This window comes from Gymnoscopelus braueri (genome assembly GCF_963280865.1).
Source record: "Gymnoscopelus braueri genome assembly, chromosome: 6".
Classification (NCBI taxonomy): Eukaryota; Metazoa; Chordata; class Actinopteri; order Myctophiformes; family Myctophidae; genus Gymnoscopelus; species Gymnoscopelus braueri.
In genome coordinates this window covers 39127679-39152203 of record NC_137607.1, presented here as the reverse complement: position 1 = coordinate 39152203, position 24525 = coordinate 39127679, and the positions used below count along the sequence as shown (strand labels likewise).

Below are 24525 nucleotides of genomic sequence, written 5' to 3'. Positions count from 1 at the left end.
ACGAAAGTAATCAAAGAATACAGTGACAAAATGGAATAGCCTGCCCTACTACACCGTTCACGTTCACTCTTCTATTGGAATCAATAGACTCCAACGTGCTTCCGCTCTCATAAAAAGCCGGCCGTCCACCTACGTCACGCAGATACGGGAAGTAAACCGAAGATGGCATGTCTTGTTATTTTCGTCTTAGGTTTGTGTATGCGTCAAGCAGCAACACTGGTGGAAACTAAAGATGCCACGTTTGTCCCTTCAGGATAAGGCCCGTGCAATAGGGCAACTGGAAGCTGGTGTTCCAGCATACAGAGTGGCAGCATTATTTGGTGTCAGCCCTGGTACCATTTCCAAACTCAGGACCAAGTTCCGTGAGACTGGTGAAGTCAAAGACAGACCGCGAAGTGGCCGTCCCAGGGAAACAACACCCCAAGAAGACCGGTTCCTCACCCTTGCTTCACTGAGAAACCGTAGGCTTAATTCCAGAGAATTACAGGAACAATTTGCTCAACGGTACCACAGACACATCTCTGACCAGACGATAAGGAACAGACTGCACAGAGCCAGTCTTCATGCTTATAAGACTGTGAGGAAGCCTGCAATGACTGCCCGTCACCGACAGGCCCGTTTTCGCTGGTGTCGACAGCATCGACAGTGGAACTTCACAATGTGGGGCAACGTCATGTTCAGTGATGAATCGAGGTTCTGTCTGCGGAAGCTGGATGGCAGGATGAAAGTGTGGAGACGCCGACGGCATGGAGGACGCTATACAGATTGCTGCACGGATCATGTGACATCTTGCCATGGGGGCAGTGTCATGGTGTGGGGCGGTATCTCTCTCACAGGCAAGACAGAACTTGTCATCATTAAAGGCAATCTCCATGCAGTAAGATATCGAGATGAGATTCTGAAGCCAGTGGCGATCCCATATCTCCAGAATCTGGGACCTAACGCCATCCTCCAGGATGACAACGCTCGCCCCCACAGAGCCAGGATCATCACAGAGTACCTCCAGGATTTGGGAGTGGAGAGGATGGAATTGCCTGCCGTGAGTCCAGACCTCAACCCAATTGAACACTTGTGGGATCCGTTTGGGCGTGCGGTACGTGCTAGAGTGACCAACAGAACCACGATGGCTGACTTGCAACAAATCCTGGTTGAGGAATGGGATGCCATCCCACAGCAAAATGTGGCTAGGTTGGTGACCAGCATGAGGAGGATGTGCCAAGCTGTTGTGACTGCGTATGGATCTTCCACACGCTACTGAGGTCCCTAACACTGTGTAAAATTCATAAAGTCTAAAAATGGCCATTGTTGTGTTTTTTACTTATTACTGTGGGAGAGTGCAATCATCCAATCCACCAAGTAACACAAAACAAGGGTGAATACCAACAGAACAATATTGCAGGGGATTTTGGCAAACGCTACCCACAAGTTTAGCTGTGATGCTCATTCCATGAATACCCAATCCTTACAAGCTGTGTACCTCGTTGTAAAAGGTGACTAATCAACGATAAAAATGACAAATACGATACCAATTGGTATTAAAGGGGAGAAATAATCGACCGAAGTTAAGTTTTTGAACTTTTTGTGGGTAGTTTAGACAGAAATATTCCCCATACATACAATATTTATGTTAATATTTGACAAGGGTGGACCAAGTCATAAACCATGAAATAACAAAACCACCAAAGACACTTTTTATGATCAAGTTCAAATGTTAAATAGCGAAACAATAGGTTTAGGATCATTTAATATATAATGTGTCCACAATTTCAGCTGTGTAGTGGGTTTTTAAGTTAATCTGACCTCAAGGTTGCCTGGGTACCAAAACCACACCACCAGCTGCTGTCACATTTTTCTACTGGTTCATTACCCCCACAACCTCTTCAGTTAGTTTGCACTAACAGGCATCTATGAATTACATTGTCAAGACATGCTGCACAAGCTGCAGGCACAAGTTTAAAGATTTATTTTGTTAGCATTGCACGTTTTGCTATAACAAAACTATACACTGATTTGTTTGCGCCATAGACTGTAAAAAAAAAAAAAAAGAAAGTTTGCACACATTTCTCAAATAGCCCAAACGTTCAGTGATGTGCTGCTACCGACTCAAGTGATGAACATAAGGATTACATTTTTTGATACGTGAATTATACAGTAGTGCACAGTATATTAGTGATTTCCTACTTTTGTTTATTTGGAAAATATTTGTTTGTATGAATAGTTAAAAGCTGGGTTTATTTATTTTTATTTCAATATTTTAGATACATTTAACAAAGAAAATATACTTAAAATGTATTTTAAACATTATCCCATTGAACACCTGTAATAATGCCACAGACTGGACCACTGGTTGAGAAAAAGTATACGACCAAATGACTGTCACATTTATAAAATGAAGAAAGCAATGTGTAATTTGAAAAGAAATTCACACACATTCAACAAAATTGCATTTATTGCCAAACGTGCAGCTGATATATGTACAAGATGAATACCATTTCTAGAATCTCTAGAAAGAATGGATGACAGAAATAGTTACAGTATATACTGTAGACATGTGGCCTACCACTGGGATTAAATGCATATTGCATTAGATAAACGCCACAACTCTATTCAAAAAATAGAGACAAATTGTACAAAAGAGAAACAGAGAAGATCCCAAGAAAATACTTCCAAGTATTGAAGTTACCTGAAGCATACATGGTTGTAGGACATTCCTCAGGGACCATCATCCATGATACAGGGGGGGGGGGGGAATCAATCAACCTCCCTCATATTCACACCCATGTGCAGGATGATCACCGTTTTGACGGAAGGGCAGGGATGACATATCGCTAGAAGTTCTTTTTATGTCCTTTTCCACCCTTCTTGCTACCTTTCCCGCTGTTCATCGGCCGTCCTTTGCCCCCCTTTTTCCCACCTTTTCCACCTTTTCCTTTGCCTTTCTGTTCCCTTTTACTGGCACGGACTTCTTTCTTCATGCGGTTGTCCACCACCTTGAATATACCTTTCACCCCGGGGGGCCGGCGCACGTTCTTCCCAGCACCCCTCTTGGCCACCACATAGGTCACCTCCCTCTTCTCCTTACCCACACCTGCTTTTTTGTAGATGCTGCAAGAGACAGAGGAAGACACAAGGGATTGGAAACATCTGCTGTGATTTTTTTTTTATTAGCTTGTATGGAAGCCCATTTCCACCACTGAGAAAACATTAAAATAACTGAATTGTGAGGGTTTTCTTTTCTTGCTATTCTGATTTTAATAGCTGTCAACGGTGTTAAATGATTTAGCATTATGCCACAACAACTGATCCACTTAACATACTGTATGGCAAATAAACATGTCCAGCTAACTTAATTCCATCTGGACATGGTGTCCGAAAAAAGTTAACCAAACTTCGCAAGCAACGTTGTGATGCTCCTGCAGTTATAAGACTGAAAGGAAAACAGGAATGTGATCCCAGATCTGATAACATTATATGTTTGGTCTGTAATAAAAAAAATCAACCTGATAATTGATCACACAGGGTTAAAGAGACAATTTCTATCTTGCTGTGTGACTCCAGTAATAGTGATATGGCTCCATACCTCTTGAGCTGAACCATCTTCTCTCTCTCAGAGATGTCTACAGTGTTGACCACAGCCTCTGCCTTCTTCTTCGCCTGCTCCATCTTCTTCATGCTCTGGGGGAAGCCACAGCAAAAACACAACAAATCAATATCTAGTTTATTCCCCAGCTCTCTCCAGATGAGCAATACTTTCTTGATTTCCTTATTTCTGACCAAGATGTAAATAGACATGTTTTTTTGTTTTGTCTTTTCATTTTCTCCCTAATTTAATCATTGCCATTCCCTTATGTGGTCCCTGTTGCTGCTAACCCCTAACACTGCTGACCTGGGGAGGGTGTAGGCAACCACATGCCTCCTCTGACACACATGGATTCACAACTCTTCTTTTCAACTGACAACAAAGTTTAACAGGGAGAACGTCAACACTAGCAGAGGTTCATGCAATCTCTCCCAGATCCCCTTCCAGCTAAACAGGTAGCCCAACCAATCAGCAGGGGTCGCTACTGCAGCTACAACGACATGAGCCCTTGCAGACTTCCCACCAGAAAACATTACCTAAATTCTGTTTGTTGGAGCACCCAGGCAAGCCAGAGGCACAGCTCCAGGGAATTTAACCAATGTCTCTGCGGTGGTGGGCGAGCATTTTACTTCTAGACCACTCAAGACCCCCTCAACCTTTATTTTCTCTCTCCGTTTTCACTACTTCATTTTGATGTAACAACCTAAAAATAAGTCACCTTCAGTTTAATTCTTCTAGTTTGTCTTGGTCCCTCTTCATCATCCCCCAAACCCTCAACTCCCTCCTCATCCTCCCTCTCTCTTACTTTACTCTTCCAGGACTTCCTGGCCTTGGGCCCTCTCGTTCTAACCAACTCCTTTCTTCCAAACTTTATGCCTCCTCTCCATCACGCTATCCAGCGCCTCCCACCTCCACCATCCCTCTCTCACCCTTCTCTTCTTCCTGGCTCTGGCCTCGGCCACTCTCTTGATGGGTCGAGCGTTTATCTCCTTCCATTTCGCCTTGTACTCCTCCACCATTTCTTTGGTAACCGGCACAGGCTTCTTACGGTTCTTCTTCTCGTCGTCAACAAACCACTCAGGGATGTCCCAGTGCTCCTCAGAGTTGGAGTACCTGCAAGCACGAGACAAAGTCGATGACATGCAGCTGTAGCCTATTCCTAATGTTTTCAATTGAAGCACCTGTAATGTCCATCTGTAAGAACGTTTACATTCCAGACCCTTGCAAATTTCAATAAATAGCCATCCAGTTTTAAAGCCACACCTCTATGTAGATTAGTGGTTCTCCACATTCTGGTCCTCGAGACCACTTTAATGCTGTTTTTCAAACCAACCAGGACATTAATTTCATTCACCAGGTGTACTTGTATTTCTAGTCGTCTGATCAGCTAGAACTACAAGCTGAGGTCTATGATGTTTTTTTTCGTTTTGTTTGGGTCAACACTTTTTAAATGTGCTATACAAATAAAAGGTGACTTTACTTGACTAATCAGGCACTGGTTAGAAAATATATATTATATATATATATGTTGGACAATATGATTATATATATATATATGTTGGACAATATGATTATATATATATATATGTTGGACAATATGGACAACCATTTTACGAAAGCTAGGAGACTGCACATTTTCAATTAAACAGTTTTTGGAATTTTCTGTGTGAAAAACTCAACAGTAAAATTATCATATGCGTACAAATGTAAAAAAAAATGACAGTCAAATTAACACACACTTACCTGTGGAAGGAGTCATCGACCAGGTCTCTGGCTCTCTTCTTTGAAGTAGCGATCTGACAACCCAGAGCCATGCCCTCTGCATCCAGGATCCTGGCACGCTTACCTGGACAGATACAGAACACACAAACACATGCTGAAGTATTACCTTTATGTCTAATGGAGAGACACAGGACACACAACCACATACTGATTTCACAATAATCAGTACAAAACACCAGTAGTAACACAAGGAAATAATGTGAATTATAGGTCTGGCTAGGCAAGAGTCAAGACTAGGTACCAGTGTTTCCTGTACTCACTGATGCTCTCTACAGGAACCACCTGGAAGTCATCGTCTTCGTCTCTTGAGAAACCACCGGCTCCCCGGGCGTTCTTCATCTTGGCAATTTCGCTAGTATAGGCAGAATCAGATTTAGTCTTTACTTGAATCGTGCCAAAGGAAGTGAAGTCATATGTAATGCATTGAATTAAAAATGTTCCAACTGGTCCTTAGTAAAAGTTTGCCTCTGCTAGTCACAGCTCACCAATAAACACAATTCTGAGCAAATATTTACAGTAGGTATCCATTATTGCAGAGAAAGAGCAATTATTTCGTTGAAATATAACATCTGCACCAAAGACGGCTGTGTAGACTATCACATTAAGTGTGGGCTCACTTCTCATCACCACTGCTGTCATCATCTGAGTCACTCTCTGCCTTGGCTTCCTCTGAAGGTCCTGCCTTGGCTTCCTCTGAAGGTCCTGCCTCTTCCTCCTGTGGTGGGGCAGGTCCCTGCTCCTCTGCTACCTCCTCGGTTACCTCCTCAGCCTTCCTCTTCTTGCCTTTTGTGGTCAACAAAAACATTAGTAGAAGGAACCTCCATGAACAGCCTTGCCCTTACATAATTTTCTGGACACTATAAATTATGGGCCCATATTTATCAAGCAGCTCAGAATCCCTGGAAATGCATCCTAGTTTGACTAGGACTACAAATGATCCTACTGTATCTGATTTAACTTGCGATTATTAAATATAATAATTTATTTTATGTCGTTTTTTTCCCCCTCAAAGTTAACAAAACCTTTTTACCCATTTTGGCTTTGTTCTGGAGTCTCTCAGTTTGCCTGAGCTCATTGTCTGCATCTCCTTCCAGGTCTATCTCAGAGAAGATCCCCTGAAGAGCAAACATGAAGAAAGACATCATCATTGGTCCGACTTAACGGAAGAAACAATTAAGCTGACAATTAAACGACTGATTGCGTTATAAAATTAACACAGGTGTCTGAGGCCAAATTCATAAAGTGAGCTACTAGGGTTACTGGTTCAATTCCCTACCGAGAAAATGTGGGATGAGATTCAGCCGGGTGACTTCATTAAAGCTGAATTGTACTTAAAATCATCCTGAAAATAGATGAGAAGCAGACAAACCTTGCTGAACCAGAGGTCGGCCTCTCGCTCTTTCTTCTCATCCTTTCCCTCTAAGTCCACCAAAAGGCCACTCTCTTCTCCTCCCTCCTCCTCCTCATCTTCAGCATTCACAGTGAAGGACACCCTGCAATAAACACACAAACAAAGACAGGACTGTGAGGTTTTACCATTTTATACCAAGAGTAAAAGAGATGCAAATTTTAAGCCATTTGCTTTGACTGTCAACCACATTCAAGATCAATTAATCAATTAATTGCTTGTAGACAGATTAATCACTTGCATTCCTACCAGGGAGTAAATTCAATCATTTCAAATCAACCCGACAGCATGTTGCCTCAAGGAACAAAATTTGAATATTATTTAAAAAAAAATGTATCCCTGAACTCCGATTCAACCCAATTAATTCAACCCAACATCAGCCTCTTAACACATTAACCTGAGGCCGATTCTACAAATGCCTTCAAAATCTCAGTAGTTCTCACACTTTCAAGATTTTTCAAAAATGTTTTAAAAAGGTTTTATTCACTACCAACATACAGTAAAGTTGGTTCCGCACTGAACTCTCACTCTGCCTGCGGTCAACATGATGTTCTGGCTCAGAGAACCAGGGTCATAGAGAGGAACTGAAACCAGCCCCTTACTTCTTAGTTGCGTCTTTCTTTTTCTTCTTCAGCTCTTTCTCTCTGTTCTCCACCTCCTCCATGTCTTCATCGTCCAGGTCGGAGGCCAAGGACACCTTGTCCTCATCGTCGTCGTCCTCGTCGGAGGACAGGTGGATGTCGTTGTCTTCTTCCACCAGGGCGTCTGCTCCTTTCATGTCCCCCTTGGAGATCTCAGTCAGCGCCTGGCACAAGATGAACGGAAGGGGAGGCGGTGGACATAACAAAGATTAGAGGGAGGCTAGATGGGGGACTTCAGGGGAAGATAACGAGAAATGGATCAAGCAAGTAATGGAAGTGCGGAAGCAGAGGGTGTGTGTGTGTGTGTGTGGACCTCACCTTAGCCTTGTTGACGGTTTTGAGGGAGAACATGGTGCAATCAGTGGTGTCGGCGATGGAGACACCTGGCAGGTCCATCTTCAGCTCCACCCTCTCCCTCTGCTTCCTCTTCTCCTTCAAGAGCTTCTTCTTCTTCCTGACAAACCGTTCATACAGATACAGTATAGAGTCCTGCTGTTTTTCCACCCAACTAAATGTAACTAACTAATCCCTTAAGACTACTAGATTAGACATCTAGAATAACAAAGACATCAACTTGGGGCCTCAGGGCTATGAGGACCCGAGTTGATGCTCATCTCCAATTATAACTACGGTAGTGTGAATTATTTGCTGATGAGAAACAACTAAAGAATGAGTTACATGACCAACACAATTGTCCTACCGTTTGAGCTCAGCCATCTCTTCAGATTTTAACTCCGCCAACATCTTCTCCATCTCCTCCTCGTCCTCTTTGTCCTCTTTGTCTTTGTCCACAACTTCAACCGTCGCCTTCTTGTCTGGCTTCTCCACAGAAACACCCTCTTCTTCTTCTTCATCAGAACTCAGACTAAGGATAAAGCAAAGATGACACTGATGACAATGATGTAATGTTCCAAGAGCAGCGCCACCTGTTGTATTTATGACTATTGTTGTCATTTTTAGCCTCCGGTAGGGGCGGGATAAAAGGATGGCAATGCCGGTTGATCAGTCCATCCATCCATCCAAAACTTTGATCTAAAAAAACATATCTCCAAAACGTACCTAGCACATTCATGCTCCCTGGAGGGTGGTGACCCCAACTGATTTGTTAGCTGGGCTTTTATACTCTTACCGACGTATGTCATCTTGCTAATTGATAATGACTTTATAATGTCAAGGAACTTACTTCATCTCTGTGTCCACCTGTTTGGCCTCCTCCTTAAGCTTCTTGGCTAGGTATTTCCTCAGCTTGCTCCTCCAGTTCAGCAGCATGCTGGAGTCAAGACATGTGGAGGGATACAGATGATGACACACACACACACACATAACAGCATAGAACAAAAAAAATCCTTCATCAATAACATAACCCCTAGCAAGACATGAGTCATCACTAGACAAGCGAGGGGATTGGCTTACCGAAGCTCTTTACGACCCAAGACCTTAATGTCAAGGCAGCATTCCTTGATTTCGTCTGTGGTTTCCGGGTGAGACTCCAGGTCGGAATCATCAATGGTGATCTGAATGAGACAGGACAAAACCAAGAATACTAGTTATTTACTCAGATATAAACATTGGAACACAATATCTTCATGCAGACTGTATAAAACACCTCAAACCCTTAACCACATGAACCGTGTTGTTCCTATTCTGGGCAAGTCATCATAGACAAAGTTGGCAATCATTTGGCAAAAATAGTTGATCTACATGCGCTGTGAGCTTGTAGATGGGCCATTTCCACTATTTGACGTACATATAAGTATATAGGGTTTAAGTGGTGTTTGAGTTAGACTAGGACAACTATGTAAAACTCACCGTGCTGGCTTTGCTCAGGAAATCTACAGGGTTTTCAGCTTTGAGGAAGGTTGTCACTGTAAAGCTGTGGTAAAGAGTCAGATCACCATCTGTGTATCCTTCCGCCTGGAAAACAAGAAGTGCCCATAGTCAGCAATGGATCAGTATTTTGTTTGTTTTAACTTCATTCATAGGTGAACAATAAGTGATCCCTTCCAAATAATGCAATACTTCATACAAGTTTACACAATCACAGGAAAGTTTTGCATAATCACATCAGTTAAATATCTGTTCTGTCGTGATGTCTAAACCACGGCCATCCAATACTCCAAGCTGATTTAAATAAATGCTAAACATAGTTTGCAGCCTTCATTTGAAGGTCTGATAATAACCAGTTAATTATCAGCACACACCTTGGCCTTCTTCAGAGGTATCAAATCCTTCACCGTCTTAGCCTGAACCTCCACCTCTTTGAATGCATGTTTGGGGTCGAAGAACTTGTTATCAATTTTGTCTGGAGCGAGGTAACCTGAAAGTGGTGGAAATAAAAATTGCATTACCGGACACGGTTAAGAATGTGATATGGCAAAATAAAATGCCATTGGCTTTACTATGATCAAGTTTAAAACAAAAAAGGAATAAGTACATCGTGACACACCACAGGAAATGGGTACAACTTCATAGTTAAGGTTATAGCATAAGTAGAAAGAACCCTTTGAGCAAAAAGATGCAGAGAGAAAGATTGAGGAGCAGAGGTGCTGTGCTATGGGTTCTCATTGCAATGTGCACAGGCAACCAGATAGAACTTTGTTTTCTCTGATCTCTGATCTCCCGCTCTAAGCAATTGGTCCATATCAGACGGTTGTTTACACCATGGTTATAGCAACAATAAAAAACATTTCATCCAAGATTAAGTCGGTTATTGGTTCTAAATATTGGTTTTGACATATATTCGGTTAATTGACCTAATACTGACCTTGGCAGACGACAAAGATCTCAGCGGACTCGTTCCTGGAGGCCTGAGGCTTGGTGGCCTGCACCTTCTTGAAGAACTGCTGGAAGATCCAGAGCAGAGGCTGGTAGTCCTTGGAGCGGAACACCTTGGTGACAAAGGTGCCGCCCTTGTTCAGGAACTCAGAGGCCAGCTTCAGGGCCATGAGTGTCAGGTGAGCTTGAGAGTAAAGGGGGTACTATGTTAAAATCTCATCTTGGTAGGTTTGCAACAGGTACTATGAGTTTAGGTCAGTGGTTCTCAAACCTTTTAACTTCCAGGACCCCCATAACTCAAGAGTCACAGACCTGTAAGGGCGCATTAGAACCCCCTAAAGGAACCCTGAGGGTCCCTGGACCGAACTTTGACAACCACTGGTTTAGGTGCTTCATTTACTGTTCAGGAACTTTCAGCTGTATCAAATAACTTTAAATACAAAATCTGTATCTGCATGTTTTGACAATAAAAAAAAACATGAATCAATCAATCAATACCAATCGAGTACCTTACCAATATTTGGCAGAATAGTCTCAGATTTAGTTTGTGATCATGGACCATATATTATTTGTTTTGATTGTATTGTTCCACTTTTGCTTTGGCAATGTAAACGGATGTTTTTGCATGGCAATAAAGCCTTTTGAATTGAATATTCTTATATGCAGCAAATTATACATTTCACCAGTAGACAAGCAACATACTTGAAAAAGGCAAAAGAAAATACAGTGATTTAACATCCGTTTTATTATCCAATATCTACTGAAGAAATTCTGACAATCAATTTGTTATATTAGTCTGTAAATTGACCTACCTTGTGTGAAGGCATCATACACCCAGTTGGCTCCTACATTTGGAGCACCGTCATTTAGGACAACATCCACCTTCCAGGTTTTCAGTTCCTTTCGAAGAGCCTGAGTTTGGGAAGAATTTCAAGTTAGGATCTTCAGTGGTGATATCAAGCACAGTGTTATCAAACACCAGAACTATAAGAATGTCTACATTAGGCCTTTCACAATTATTACATAATCAGTTATTTCAGATCGCAATAATTTCTTGCATAAAATAAATCATTTACACGTAAAAAATCTCTTTTTACGACAAAAATAGTGGAAGCAGCCAATGTACAAGCTCAAAACTTGTCGTATTGCGACACGTTTTGAGCTTGTAGATAGCTATCCACTATTAATGTTTATTTTTAAGTATATTTTTAGTATATTTTTAAGCAAGTAATTAAATATGTGTTATTTGTCATATCTGTCCTGTGCAATTTTTGTTCACGAAGCCTAGTAAAAGCCAAACAGAAATGTCATTTTTATTCATAATGTTCAACAGAAAAGAATTAAACTACTTTTTTATTTTTCCAACCCATTTTTCACACAGTGCCAATGCCTAAGCTTGTAATCCTGGGCGCTACTCTCCCTCTTCTCCCGCTTCCTTCAATGCATGAGGAGTGAGCAGGCCGCTTCTTATCACCTGACAGGGGGGAGTTTCCCCGGTAGGACGTAGCGCGTGGAAGGAACACGTTATTCCTTTTTTTTAAACATCTGTTTATTGTAGTTTTTTCCTCTCACACAGGTATTTTTCAGATATTGATAACAGGATTTGCACAGATAAAAGAAATACGAGACAAAATGGAACACGTTATTCCAACGAGTTTCTTTCCCCTCCATCAGGCGCCCCGGCTGACCAGGGGGAGGCAGTCTAGACTAGAGACCAGGATTACTGCATGTTTTTTGTGAGGGTACCTACCTACCCTAGGGGACACGGGGAGAACATGCACACAGAAAGGCCCTTTCGCCAACCCCACCTCGGGTATGGGCACTGATGACGCAGAGGAGAGAACATGCCCCCAGCGCCCACAGCGTTCCAGGCGGGAATCAAACCCAGGACCTTCTAGCTGTGAGGCGACAGCGCTACCGATTGCGCCACCGTGCCCCCTAATCGCAATTATTTGAGTGACAATTAATCGTCAAGTAAGTATAGATAATCATAATCGTGACAGCCCTCGTCTACATTCCATCATCAGAGACACTTGCAGAACCTCAGTCCCTACAGTGTCAGCTCAGCTCCTCACCGTTCTGCATTTATCTGTAGTGATGTCTTCCTGCATAGTCACCACATTGGGAATGGGCTTGATGGGCACCAGATCAACGCCTGTCAGGAGAAGGAGTGTTAATTTTGTCGACTAAAAGTATGAAGAAAAATGTTCACCGACAACCGTTTTTCATTGACGAAAACTAAATAAATACGAATTAAAAACAAAGCTATGGTGACTTAAACTAAATATATTGACAATTTCGTCAAACATTTTAAACTACACTAAGATGTTAGGGAGGGACTAGTGTAGAAGAGATCCAGTAGAACTAAAAGACAAGTCATTTTATGTTTGGATCACTCGGGTGTTGCGCTCTGGAAATAGCTACAATATCTACAAGCTCACAACACATCGTGACACGTTGTGAGCTTGTAGATCGGCTCTTTTCAGCATGCAACCAAGTGTAAAATCAGGCATTACGACGCCATCAAGGCCCGCCAAAATATTCTTTTGTAGATTTAGTCAACTAAAATCTTATGATATTTAGTCGACTAAAACTAAAACATGACTAAAATATGACTAGAACTAAATGACATTTTATTCAAAAGACTATGACAAAAACTAAATACAAATTTGCTGTCAAAATTAACACCAGAAGGAAAGAGTTCAGTGGGATCATCTGAGAGGGTAATCGATATTATATTGGTCCAAGACCAATAAGGAAGCTACACTCACCAATGATGAGACTTGACACAGGCATAAACTTAGACGCCACCTGCAACCTAATGAGAAAATGACAGTCAGGGTACATGAAGTGGTAACAGGATAGGTGGGCAAAATGTCTTTAAGTAAAATAAAGTATACATGACTAGAACATACTTAAACATTCGACAATTAAGGTCTAATATTTCTACAATTGCTACAAAACCTGTATAACCGGTCATTTTGGGGCATAAACAAGAATTTTAAGGAAGAATGTAAGTCTGATAATGATGTAGCCTACCGTGCATGTTCACATCATATATACTTCAAATACTTTATTTTAAACATTATTTTAAACATTTTGGACAAAATAACCAATTTTACATCGAGGTGCCCACCTATCCTGCTGTATGAAACTACAAGCTTGCCAAATAACAATAATATGAACCATAACTAACAATATTAATAAGGTGGCTACTTTTTGATTGATTGATTGAATACTTTATTAACCGTTTGCAAATTCAAGGCAGAGATTTATACAAAAGAATGCCAAACAAAAATGACTGAATTGGACAAAAATACTGAATTGGATGACTTGAAGACACATGGACCCCAAAGTAAAAAGCCATAGTGCTTTCTTGGGTTTATCCTTTTAGCATCCTTTTGTATGGAACTGTACCCCTGTGCTTTTTTGCTAAATGTTAATAAAGTATTCAATCAATCAATCTGTAGATGTTGACAAGTCACAAACTAACTCACCATCCTCCCGGAGCAGCACACAGGTCCACCACGGCCCTGGCTTTCTGGAGGAAACCGAACTTACGATTGAGTTGAATGAGCTTGAAGGAGGAACGAGAGCGATACCCTGGGAGACAGAAGACACATTAATACATACAAACAAAAAGGTACATTTAACTCAGTGGTGTAACTAAGTAAAGTTACTCAAGTACTGTACTTACAATTTTGAGGTACTTTTACTTTACTGGAGTATTTCCAATTTTAAGTACTTTTACTTCGACTCCACTACAAATCTGAGGCAAATATTGTACTTTTTTACTCCTCTACAATTATTTGAAAAATGTATTTTCTTTATAGATTTGGATTATTATTACAAAACATACATTAACCACACGTCAGCCATTTGAAAATAGCCGATCTACAAGCTCAGATCGCGAATTAATGTGAGCTTCTAAATCTGCTATTTTCAAAACATTTGTATACTTTTATACATTTGAAAACTTGTGAGACGGGACATGCTGTATACTGAGCACTTTTACTTGTGATACTTTAAATACATTTTGATACCAATACTTTTGAACTATAGTACATTCTGAATTCCGGACTTATACTTGTAACAGAGTATTTCTACATTGCAGTATTGATACTAACAATTGACAACTTTTACCAACTCTGGTAAATTGAACACATAACGCTTATGCTAGCATTCTATGCTAGGCTAGCCTTCATACAGCAGGACGTGCCTACAGTAACAGTCCTATCATCAGATCCTCATACTGTCAGACATACCCGTTTCTTTGGCTAAATGGTAGAATTTATCTTTCCTGGACTTTCCGACTTTGAGTTTCTTCCCCATGTTTGTAGTTGTTGTTGTTGTTGTTGGACACTAAATACACGTTATGGTTTAAATGTCTAGATAACTAACACACTACCTCCATGAAAACAAAACACGTGTGCGACGTACTACTCGGCGCACGCGTTCTACGTGACGACACAACCGTGGCCAGGCTTGGCAGGTTTTGTCAGAGAAATAAGCAACCAGGTCTATGAAAAAAAGCGCAAAAGAAGCGAGCGAGCCCTTCGCCCTTTCAACATACGTTGGCTATTTGAAAAAAAAGACGATCTACAAGCTCGTAGATTTGCTATTTTCACCAACAAACAACAAAACATTTGAAGAAAATTTAAAAAATGTGGAATATTTTTTGAAACATTTTAACAACACAAATCTATCCCACTCACTGGCATAAAATATGCCATTTTCAGATGGGGGTCCGCAGACAAATAAATATTAATTTGGGGGTCCTTGACTTGAAAAAGTTTGAGAAAAACTGCTTTAAACAACACTAGAAACAAGGCCAAAAAACCGCAACCCGCAACTAACCAATATTTACAAGCAGAAAAAGAAGCCCAGCTTCACTTATAATAAGCCGACATGGCAACGCTAGTCACGAGACAACCGTGGTCCGTGGCTCTTCTGTGTCGCCTAACCTCGCGTCACCAGTCTTTCCACCTCGGAAGTGTCGCCTGAGCTCACCTCCTATGGTTTGCACGGAGCACTAGCGCCACCTACTGTTTATTGATTGATTGATTGATTGATTGATTGATTGATTGATTGATTGATTGATTGATTGATTGATTGATTGATTGATTGATTGATTGATTGATTGATAGATAGCAGTAGAATGAATTTAGTCCCTTGTTTGTGCCAAATCTGGGTTGAACGTGATTTGTGGAGCTCTCTCTGGTGTTGTGATTGTGGATTTCGTTGACGTTTGTGAAGTAGTTTGACAGGTACATGGGTGTCTTTATGGTGTAGTGTATCTTGTAGACAAGGGCAAGGCTCATTGCAAGTTGCTGACTGTACTCTGTCCTCTACCCTGAGCCATCCCACCCTAGCAAAGTGAGCATGCAGGGGTTAAATGAGTTGTAGATGTAAGGCCAAGAAGTAGCCTGAGCAGTTTGTTTTTGGGATGTCTGGAGCCTTGTTTTTAAGGCCTATTAAAACCCTGTGTCAGAGTCAGCATTTTATGTTGTTGGTTATTGGTGGTGCTTTTAAAACTGTTTTAAAAGTTCCCAATACCTTCTATATCGCTCTCGTTAAAACGTACAGTTAGAGTACATGTACTTAGTTACTTTCCACCACTGCACAAATTGCAGTCCAATATAATGGGTACATTTTGTAAACTGTAAACTGTTTGTGTGTGTGTGTGTGGGGGGGGGGGGGGGGGCATCATGAGGTTCTCAGACAGTGATGCCAGCCAGCCTATCATGTTTTAATGGACCACCATCTTCCAAAGTTGGTCTGATACTGAAAGTCAGCATCTATGGACACTGTTGGAAATCAGCGGTTTTCACTAACAATTTCAAGGTAAATTCCAAAGGTTGCTCAGCTCTGACATATAGACATATGTATGTACATTTTAGACTTTTCTTTTAGTACATGTAACAGGTATAGACATAACATATGGAAAAGGGTGTAAGGCTTTTGATATCTACGTTATGTGAAATCTTTATCAAAATGAGCTTTTAGATTGTTCAGGCACTCCAGGCAGTCATGTTCTTTGCATACAGGCCTCTGATCAATATTAGACTCTAAATGGTTGTGGGAAAAAAACTCTACATTGTGTTCAACAACTTCCCAGTCATTTAACAAACAACACAACAACTTAATCCAAACAATTAGATTTTTTATTCTATGTTCAGTTCAGTATAATAATTGGATATCTGATGTCTTTGATATATATATATATATATATGTGGAAAAAAATGGTGCTTCATTTAATAAACGGAATGGTGCAAATGATCTATCACTTGAGAGCTGGGAACTAGAGGCTAGAAGGGTCTGTTTCTGGAGCGCGTGTTGATCAGTCCCAGCACAGAGAAGGCACTGGCGGCAGCCGTCACCAAACTGATGGCCCCAATGGCCCGCGTAGCCTGTGGATACATGATGAGAATAAAACAGTACCAGTTCAGTACACAGAAAAAGAACCAGTTCAGTACACAGAAAAAGTACCAGTTCAGTACACAGAAAAAGTACCAGTTCAGTACACAGAAAAAGAACCAGTTCAGTACACAGTAAAACCCTCTGTGTCATTTAACCCATTAAGACAGCATCTGTGTCATTTTAGAATTTAACCATTATTGTATACTTTGGCTATACAAAAATCGTGAAAATGTGTGCAAATCTTTGAATATGTATTTTTTAACATTTGTTACTCAAAAGAAAATTCTCAATCTTTGCTTCTGGCGGGTCCCTGTAACTAAATATTTTGAGATGGGGGTCCACGGCCAAATTCATATCATTTTGGGGGTCCTTGACATGAAAAAGTTTGAGGACCACTGATATTCTAGCAACATGAGTGTTTCAGAAAACTTTTTAGAAGACATATGATTTGACATTTTTAGAAGATATTTGTAGAATTGGCCTCAGGTCTTAATGGGTTAAACTCTAAACAAAAAAATTCCTCTTCTTTTTTACAGGATTTTGCAGTGCCAAGTTCAGAACAAATTCATGTGAAACCTTTCAAAGGATGCTTGGCGCAGACTAGAACATGTAGGGAGCTAAATTAATGACCATCCCCACAAAAAAAATTGTAATTTTAGTACACACAGAGGCAGTCAGTAATAGTGACTACTTTAGTTTGCTCTGTTGTTTGTTAAAATATTTATATTTTTAAAAGTGCTAGAAAATAAGTAAGTATGCATGGTACTGTAAGTAAGAGAGAACTGTTACCACAGGCCAAATTTGCTGTACCTCATATTCTCTCATCACTTCAGCAGGTAATCAATCATCTACACGTACTATACTTTACACACTCATACACTCATCCCTCACTACATAACTTCATATACATTTCATTTTAAAGGACCGCAATGGAAACAAGCTGTCAGCTTGTTTGCGTTTTATACCCTTTTGATTATGGTGGGCCATGTATATGTACATATGTACAGTATTTCATGATCAATAAAGATGTCAATCAATCAATCAATCAATCAATCAATCAATCATTTAGTGTCCCTAAGAATCTACTTATGTAGTAAAACAGTGGTTCTCAACTTTTTCAGGCTGCGACACCCCAAAATAATACATTTGAACTGGGGACCCCACCACCTTGACAAGCACTTGGAACGTAGGAGTTGGGGCATAAAACTGTGTTTGACTCGGTTTCCACAGATACATTTGTGAAAAAAAATGCAGATCTACAAGTTCACAACGCTTCGCACACAAGGTGTTGTGAGCTTGTAGATCGGCTATTTTCACAAATTTTGCCTCTTCCTTATATTATTTGCCAATTTGGCAAATGTTTGACCAGTTTTTATAGTATAGTTTGTTTATTACTTTTGATGCAATAATGGTCTTTTTTAGGTCCTTAAAGGTAGGGTAAGTGATTTTCTTTGGTTAAAATAAGTGTTAAATAGCTCTATATTCTGATAGTACTCATTGCTATAGAGTGTTTGTTCAGTAAAAGGAGTCTCCTTGTCTCTCCAGCTCTTTATTAAACAGAAAATGCATTTTCGTTTCAGTTTCATTTCCAATTTTATCCAATCAGGATAGAGAACTCAATCAGGATATAGATTAAACAAGTGAAATTGGAATTGATGACACTAAGAAATGAGCAGGCAAAATTGGAACTGGAACACTATCAAAATGAAGCTTAAAAATTGGTACTTTCTCCTGATTGGCTGAGATTTTGACACTTACCGTAAAATGTATTTTCTGTTTATTAAAGAGCTGGAGAGACATGGAGACTCCTGTTACTGAACAAACACTCTATAGCAATGATTACTATCAGAATATAGCGCTTTAACCTTTTAACAAAATACTTTTTGTTTTAACCCAAAAATATCACTTACCCTACCTTTAAATTGTCACGTCACTGTCATCTTGGGACCCCCCCCCAAATCATGTGGGGACCCCTCTGGGGGTCCTGACCAACAGGTTGAGAACCACTGTAGTAAAATGGTGAAATTAGCCAGAAAAATGCAAAAGAGTGAAAGACCTGCTCGGATACTCCTTCTCCATAACGCAGCAGGGTGACAAAGTGCTCGCAGTTGCTCCCGAGCAGGTCATAGGACACCTCCTGGCCAATGAGGACCTGAGCTCGCTGGATGATCTCTTGGACAGGCAGTGGGGTGTGGTCGTCATCGTACTTGTTGTTGACGCGGTACGTGTCCCCCCCCACCACCTCCTTCAGCAGCTGCATGCGCACCACCGCCTTCCGGCTGAACACCGACTTCACACTAGACATGGCAGCTGCCTGGCTCTCATCTACATGGGGATGTGTGGTGTGAGTGTGTGTGTGGGGGGGGGGGTAATTGGTGTGGGAAAAAGTTTTTTTTTTTTTTTACAAGTATCGATTCTGCAATGTAGAAATACTCTGTTAGAAAAAGTCCAGAAACTTATCAAATGAAACCCAAACCAGCCCCAAACCTAACCTGGGTCCCTGAACAATAAAATGTACATATATTCCAAATAAGCTAGAACAAACAAACAGAACACACAATGTTCACTTTGATCAAACTTTCAGCCCACACAGCTAACATGGGTCAGCTTGACAATACTCCGCCTCCTACTGACCAACAGGGGTTAGGTTGATGATGTAACCATCTCCCAGGTAGAGGGCCCAATGCTGATAGGCTGGTCTGAAGATCTCAATGAGGTCACCAGGCTGGGGGTCACCAGCGGGGTCAAGAAGGTCAGGGTCATTAGAGGCCATCTACAGCAAGATGTGAGGGAAACAAAACAGATGGACTAAAGTTCTGAAGGGGTTAACAACTTAACCAGCATCCATATTCTGGGGGGAACATTAGCCCAAAATAGCAGATCTACAAGCTGTTTTTGGCAAAGAGATTCTTGGTGTAGATGGGGAAAAAAGCGGTCCAAGTACTCTTATAACTCAGGTCTGTTTTACTAAGAATAGAGGGTTTAAGTGGCTAAGCCCTTACATACTTTGTTGTACGATGAAGAGCGAAAATAGCTGATCTACAAGCTAACAAAGAATCACAATATATCTTATAAACGTATAACAAGTACTGCTGGAATGAAAGCAGAATGCTTTTTGTATCTATCTATATATCAAATGTATTTACAACATTAAATTCTAGGGGAACTAATAGCTGGGAATAACATGAAAACGCATGACTGTGAATGACCTCTGTATACAGTACTGTACACACACACACACACACACACACACACACACACACACACACACACACACACACACACACACACACACACCACACACCACACACCACACACCACACACCACACACCACACACACACACACACACACACACACACACACACACACACACACACACACACACACACACACACACACACACACACACACACACACAAAAGGCCAACAGGGTCATACTCTTTGGCTATCATAACACCACACAATAACAACCTTTTAGTCTACTTACAATAGAGTTTCCTTTCTGTTTATCCATCCCACATCATGTTTCCACAAATGCTAAAAGAAAGAACAAAAATACATTGTTGAGATGTCTTGTTAGTCATTTAACATGATCTTATATGGTACCTTTTTAGATTTTCCTTGAATGCATAGCAACAATGCACTTGAGTAACACTCTTTCCATGTCAGAGTTGTAACTGCCTTGTTCTTCAGACCAGTGGGTCGTTTTCATGTATGTGGCCGTGGACCGCCATCTGAAAATAATTTGTGTCAGGGACCCCCATACAAGATTTGTGTTGTTAAAATGTTTAAAAAACAACAAATTTGTCACATGTTGCTCTTTCAAGATTTATTGAAAATAGCAGAGCTCACACTGCCTCACTGACCTAAAATATCTTTTGTTGTTGTTGTTGTTGTTGTTGTTGTTGTTGTTGTTGTTGTTGTTGTTGTTGCAATGACATATTGTACAGTTCCAAACCTTTTTACAAATTTGTAAGTGATTCTGACACCCAAAAATATATGTTTTTGTTACCCAGCACTATTCCATACAAACGTGCAATAAAAACACCATATACTGTATATATATAATCTAAAAGTATAAGTAATTTCCCAGAGAGAGTATGCTAGATAGCATAGTACAATGTAAAGGGCAAGGCCAAACACAGACAATACACACAAGCTCACGCACAGACAATACACACATAAGCCCTTGTGTCACTCGGGCTGCAACAATAGCACCAACATAATGGAGAAACTGACAGAAAAATAGTTGTAGCTAGTCAATGATGTTTCAAATGGAAATGACCATTCTTAAAATACATTAAAACAAATATGTATATATATATTCTTAGTGTTTATCAGTGTAATTAACCTATGAAATCAATAGGCATGGTCTCAAGAGGTATGAAAAGTATCAGTGAGCATATGAAAACTCCAATAATTTTAAATTGACCATGTGACAACAATGTTGGTTATACTATATAAATTGCTCCTGGATGTGATGAAATCTGTATCTTCTTGGGAGAGTAATGAGCAGGCTAATATATCCATGTCATCACTAATGCATGATGCTGATGCTGCTGTGTTGGAACCATAAGTTGGAACAGAAGGCCAATATATTAGACTATTACATTCAACCCAGTCCACTCGAACATCAAAACCAACCACCAGTTTAATCCACAGTCCGGTTGGATTAAATTCCTTCACGTCAGAGGTTGTGACAGCCAATAAACAGCAACTAACTGCAAACAAGAGAGATACCGTAGGCCTACTTACTTATCCACCTGCTGTTTTTTCTTCCTGGACATTTTAGTTCTCCATCATAAATCCGCACATAGTCATAAAAAAAAGAAAAAGTGAAAAAATGAAATTATTCCTGGTTGTCGAGATGACCAGCAGCACCAATATAGATTTGAGTTCTTAAAGCTTGAATGGAGAATGGAAGTACAGTAGTAGCAGAGCAGGTGTGTAGCTGTGTGTGTGTGTATGATATGTCACAGTGGGGGGTCCGCACTGAGCGACAGAGAGGCGTTTCCTGTGGTCCACTGTCCCATTCATAAGCAATGACATGGCACTTATGAATAAGCACCCTGGATGTAGGCCTATAGCAATAACAAATAGGTCTAAATGTAATTGTTTTCGAATGCAATCTAAAGCACAGTTTCCCAAACAGTGGGTCACATACCCATACAGTATGTGGACCAATTTTTATGGGTCGCGAGTAAATACCCCTTTATTTTTTGTTTCCTACATTTTGTTTTTAATTATTATTAAAATATATTATTTCGAAAGTTTTAAAAAAAATGCTAAGAAGTTTTTTCAAAAGAATTCCATAGGCCTTTATATATTTTTTTATACATTAATTAGAGGTAAAAAAGAGAGCTTGTAGATCTGCTATTTTAGTTTGGGTCCCGGGGAAACATCAAATTTCTCTTTTGGGTCTTGAGCTTAAAAGTTTGGTAACCACTGACCTAAAGTCCTGGGACTGTCATTTAATCACATAGACAAACAACAGATAGATATGACTGGGCTGCCAGACAGATCTAGACGCCTAATTCCTTCATTGTTCCTCTGCTTGGGGCCGTGGTTTGGTCTCTAGCCAGAAGAGATATGCTTTATCTTCCGAGTTAAAGTGGTTGTAATAATAAAGCTGTGAGTTTTCAACAGGGCAGGATGTTCCACACTGGAGGAAAGCAAACTACATTAAGCAACCGATCAACAAAGCCTACACAAGTTGAACTGGACGAGAGAGGAACCATGCTGGCACTGCAGTCTGTCTGCAGTCTCTGCACCAACTGATGCATGAGTGACCTCACCTGACCGTTTTTATATCACCTTCTTGACCTTGTGAGAGAAATGTACATTTTGCATTGTGTGATTGAGCTGGTTTCAGTCTGCAGGTGATAACACAAATGTAATTTCAATACAGATGAAATAGCCTACATACGACATTCACATAAATCACAATATGTCCATGCACTTTATTTATCAGTCTATTTTTGGTCATTTCTGTGTATTTTCTAATTTGTGTGTGTGTGTGTGTGTGTGTGTGTGTGTGTGTGTGTGTGTGTGTGTGTGTGTGTGTGTGTGTGTGTGTGTGTGTGTGTGTGTGTGTGGGGGGTATTAAAAACCTAAATAATTTGATTGATTGATTGATTGAATACTTTGGCTTGTTTCCATAGGGGTCCATGTGTATTCAATGAATTAAACCTGGCTGTAAGTGCTCTTTTAGAGCGGTTTTGAAGGAGAGTAAGCATTCACACTTTTTTATGACTGTTGGTAGGGCACTCACACTCCACATTTTGGTGGCATATAAAGTAGAACGAATCTAACCCCTTGTTTGAGCCAAATCTGGCTTGAACATGATTTGTGTAGCTGGGTAGCTTGTGTTTGTGGATGTCTTTGAAGTAGTTTGACCGGTACATGGGTGTCTTTGTGGTGCAGCATAGGCCCATTGCAAGTTGCTTTATTCTGTCCTCTACCCTGAGCTATCCCACCCTATAGTGAGCAGGGGTTAAATGAGTTGTAGATGTAAGGCCAAGAAGTAGCCTGAGCAGTTTGTTTTTGGGATGTCTGGAGCCTTGTTTTTAAGGCCTATTAAAACCCTGTGTCAGAGTCCGCATTTTATGTTGTTAGTATTGGTGGTGCTGGTGCTTTTAAAACTGTTTTAAAAGTTCCTTTGTGGTGCTGTGGTACCATGAGGTGCATGCATAGTCGAAGTGACATTGGATGAGTGCTCCTGCTAGAGTCCTCAATGTATTTATTTCCTACTGACCAGTGAGGAGAGCCTGTACAAAAATCTTGTTAATTTTTTTAAAATAATACTAGTAATAAAAATGATACAGCACTGTATACATAAAGAAGTCTAAAAAAAAAGAACATCATAAAGGGGGGAGGGGAAACGCAGTCTCGTGAATACAAGTATAGAGACACACGGCCGGAAGCGGAAGGCCTACAAATCCACGCCCACTTTTGACACTCGGGGTCCGTTAGAACGATGAACTGCAGCTCTCAATGCAATCTCTATGAGAGGCATTGTAAAATACCGTCATTTCACTGGTTAACTACTGAGGCTGTAGCGATTTTTTTTGTGTTCTAATAATCTGTCCCATTTGTTTAATTTGTCCTTTTTAATGTCCCATATCTTTCATCTCGATATACTACCCACAATATACTATAATATACTCCTTCAGTATGTCAAAACCGCTAGCATCGGAGATCCAGACTTTAAGTGGTCGCATCACGGACGCATCCCTTGAGGTTTTCAATACCCAGAAAACTGGCGAAAGTGGACGTTTTCAATAGGTTTTGGTCATTATCTCTGGAACAGAAGGTCCAATCTGCTCAGTTCAAAGCTTGTTGGATGCGTGACTTTGAGGACATTAAGCACGCAATGACACATTTTCGGGTTATTTTTTTTTTTAGGGGAGGCGAGATCTTAGTTGGGCAGGCGACCGCCTCTCCTGCCTCTACAGTGGGTACGCTGTCGGTCGGCGCTCGGCGCTCGTAAAGACAGTGATGTCACTGAAATGCCTGTCTGCTGTCTACCCTCTGCTGTGTTAGCATTATGGGTAACTCGTTAAAGTGGCAAATTAAATGTGAAACACATCAACTATTAAGAAAACAAGAAGATATGTTGACAAAGACACTCCATACATTTGGAAACATATTTTTATTTAAATCAATATCGTCTCCAGTTAATGTACGAATATTTCAAAAGTAGGCTAATTCTCATATCCTCTCATAGGGATTGCATTGGCAGCTGCAGTTCATCGTTCTAACGGACCTCGAGTAGCGGCGCTGTCTCAAAAGTGGGCGTGAAATTTGTAGTCCCCGTGTGTCTCTATGTGAAGGCAACTGTAGTTTGCTCATCACTGATTGGATACTGTCCGCTGCGTCACTCGACCCCGCCCCCCGTCCTGTCCTGTCCCTGCAGGA

At 40.7% G+C, this 24525-nt stretch overlaps 2 protein-coding genes across 2 annotated transcripts; both read right to left on the bottom strand.

Annotated features, from left to right (window-relative positions):
• Positions 1 to 2431: 2431 nt before the first annotated feature.
• Positions 2432 to 14614, bottom strand: ftsj3 (FtsJ RNA 2'-O-methyltransferase 3). Its single transcript, XM_080430842.1, has 21 exons — positions 14452 to 14614; positions 13684 to 13789; positions 12958 to 13004; positions 12262 to 12341; positions 10999 to 11098; positions 10176 to 10370; positions 9613 to 9728; positions 9221 to 9325; positions 8825 to 8925; positions 8595 to 8681; positions 8112 to 8276; positions 7730 to 7865; positions 7373 to 7575; positions 6732 to 6855; positions 6393 to 6477; positions 5980 to 6145; positions 5623 to 5714; positions 5324 to 5426; positions 4510 to 4693; positions 3581 to 3675; positions 2432 to 3105 (listed from the first exon to the last, which is right to left on the bottom strand). Exons 1-21 carry the CDS (start codon positions 14516 to 14518, stop codon positions 2829 to 2831), a joined length of 2634 nt encoding a protein of 877 aa, XP_080286968.1. The 5' UTR covers positions 14519 to 14614; the 3' UTR covers positions 2432 to 2828.
• Positions 14615 to 16494: 1880 nt separating this feature from the next.
• Positions 16495 to 20122, bottom strand: plaat1 (phospholipase A and acyltransferase 1; the record flags this gene model as incomplete). The annotated part of the gene is made up of 4 exons (XM_080430204.1): positions 16495 to 16596; positions 18663 to 18931; positions 19241 to 19379; positions 20096 to 20122. The coding sequence occupies 4 exons, from the start codon at positions 20120 to 20122 to the stop codon at positions 16495 to 16497; spliced, it is 537 nt and encodes a 178-aa protein (XP_080286330.1).
• Positions 20123 to 24525: the final 4403 nt, after the last annotated feature.

Bases quoted from the DNA above. Each gene is read 5' to 3' on its own strand.
- ftsj3 (XM_080430842.1), bottom strand. From the start codon at position 14,518: ATGGGGAAGAAACTCAAAGTCGGAAAGTCCAGGAAAGATAAATTCTAC. The intron at 5,427-5,622 runs GTGAGTACAGGA...GTATCTGTCCAG, and splicing joins GGTTCCTGTAGAGAGCATCA to GTAAGCGTGCCAGGATCCTG. The intron at 3,676-4,509 runs GTGAGAGAGGGA...GGCTTCCCCCAG, and splicing joins GAGCCAGGAAGAAGAGAAGG to AGCATGAAGAAGATGGAGCA.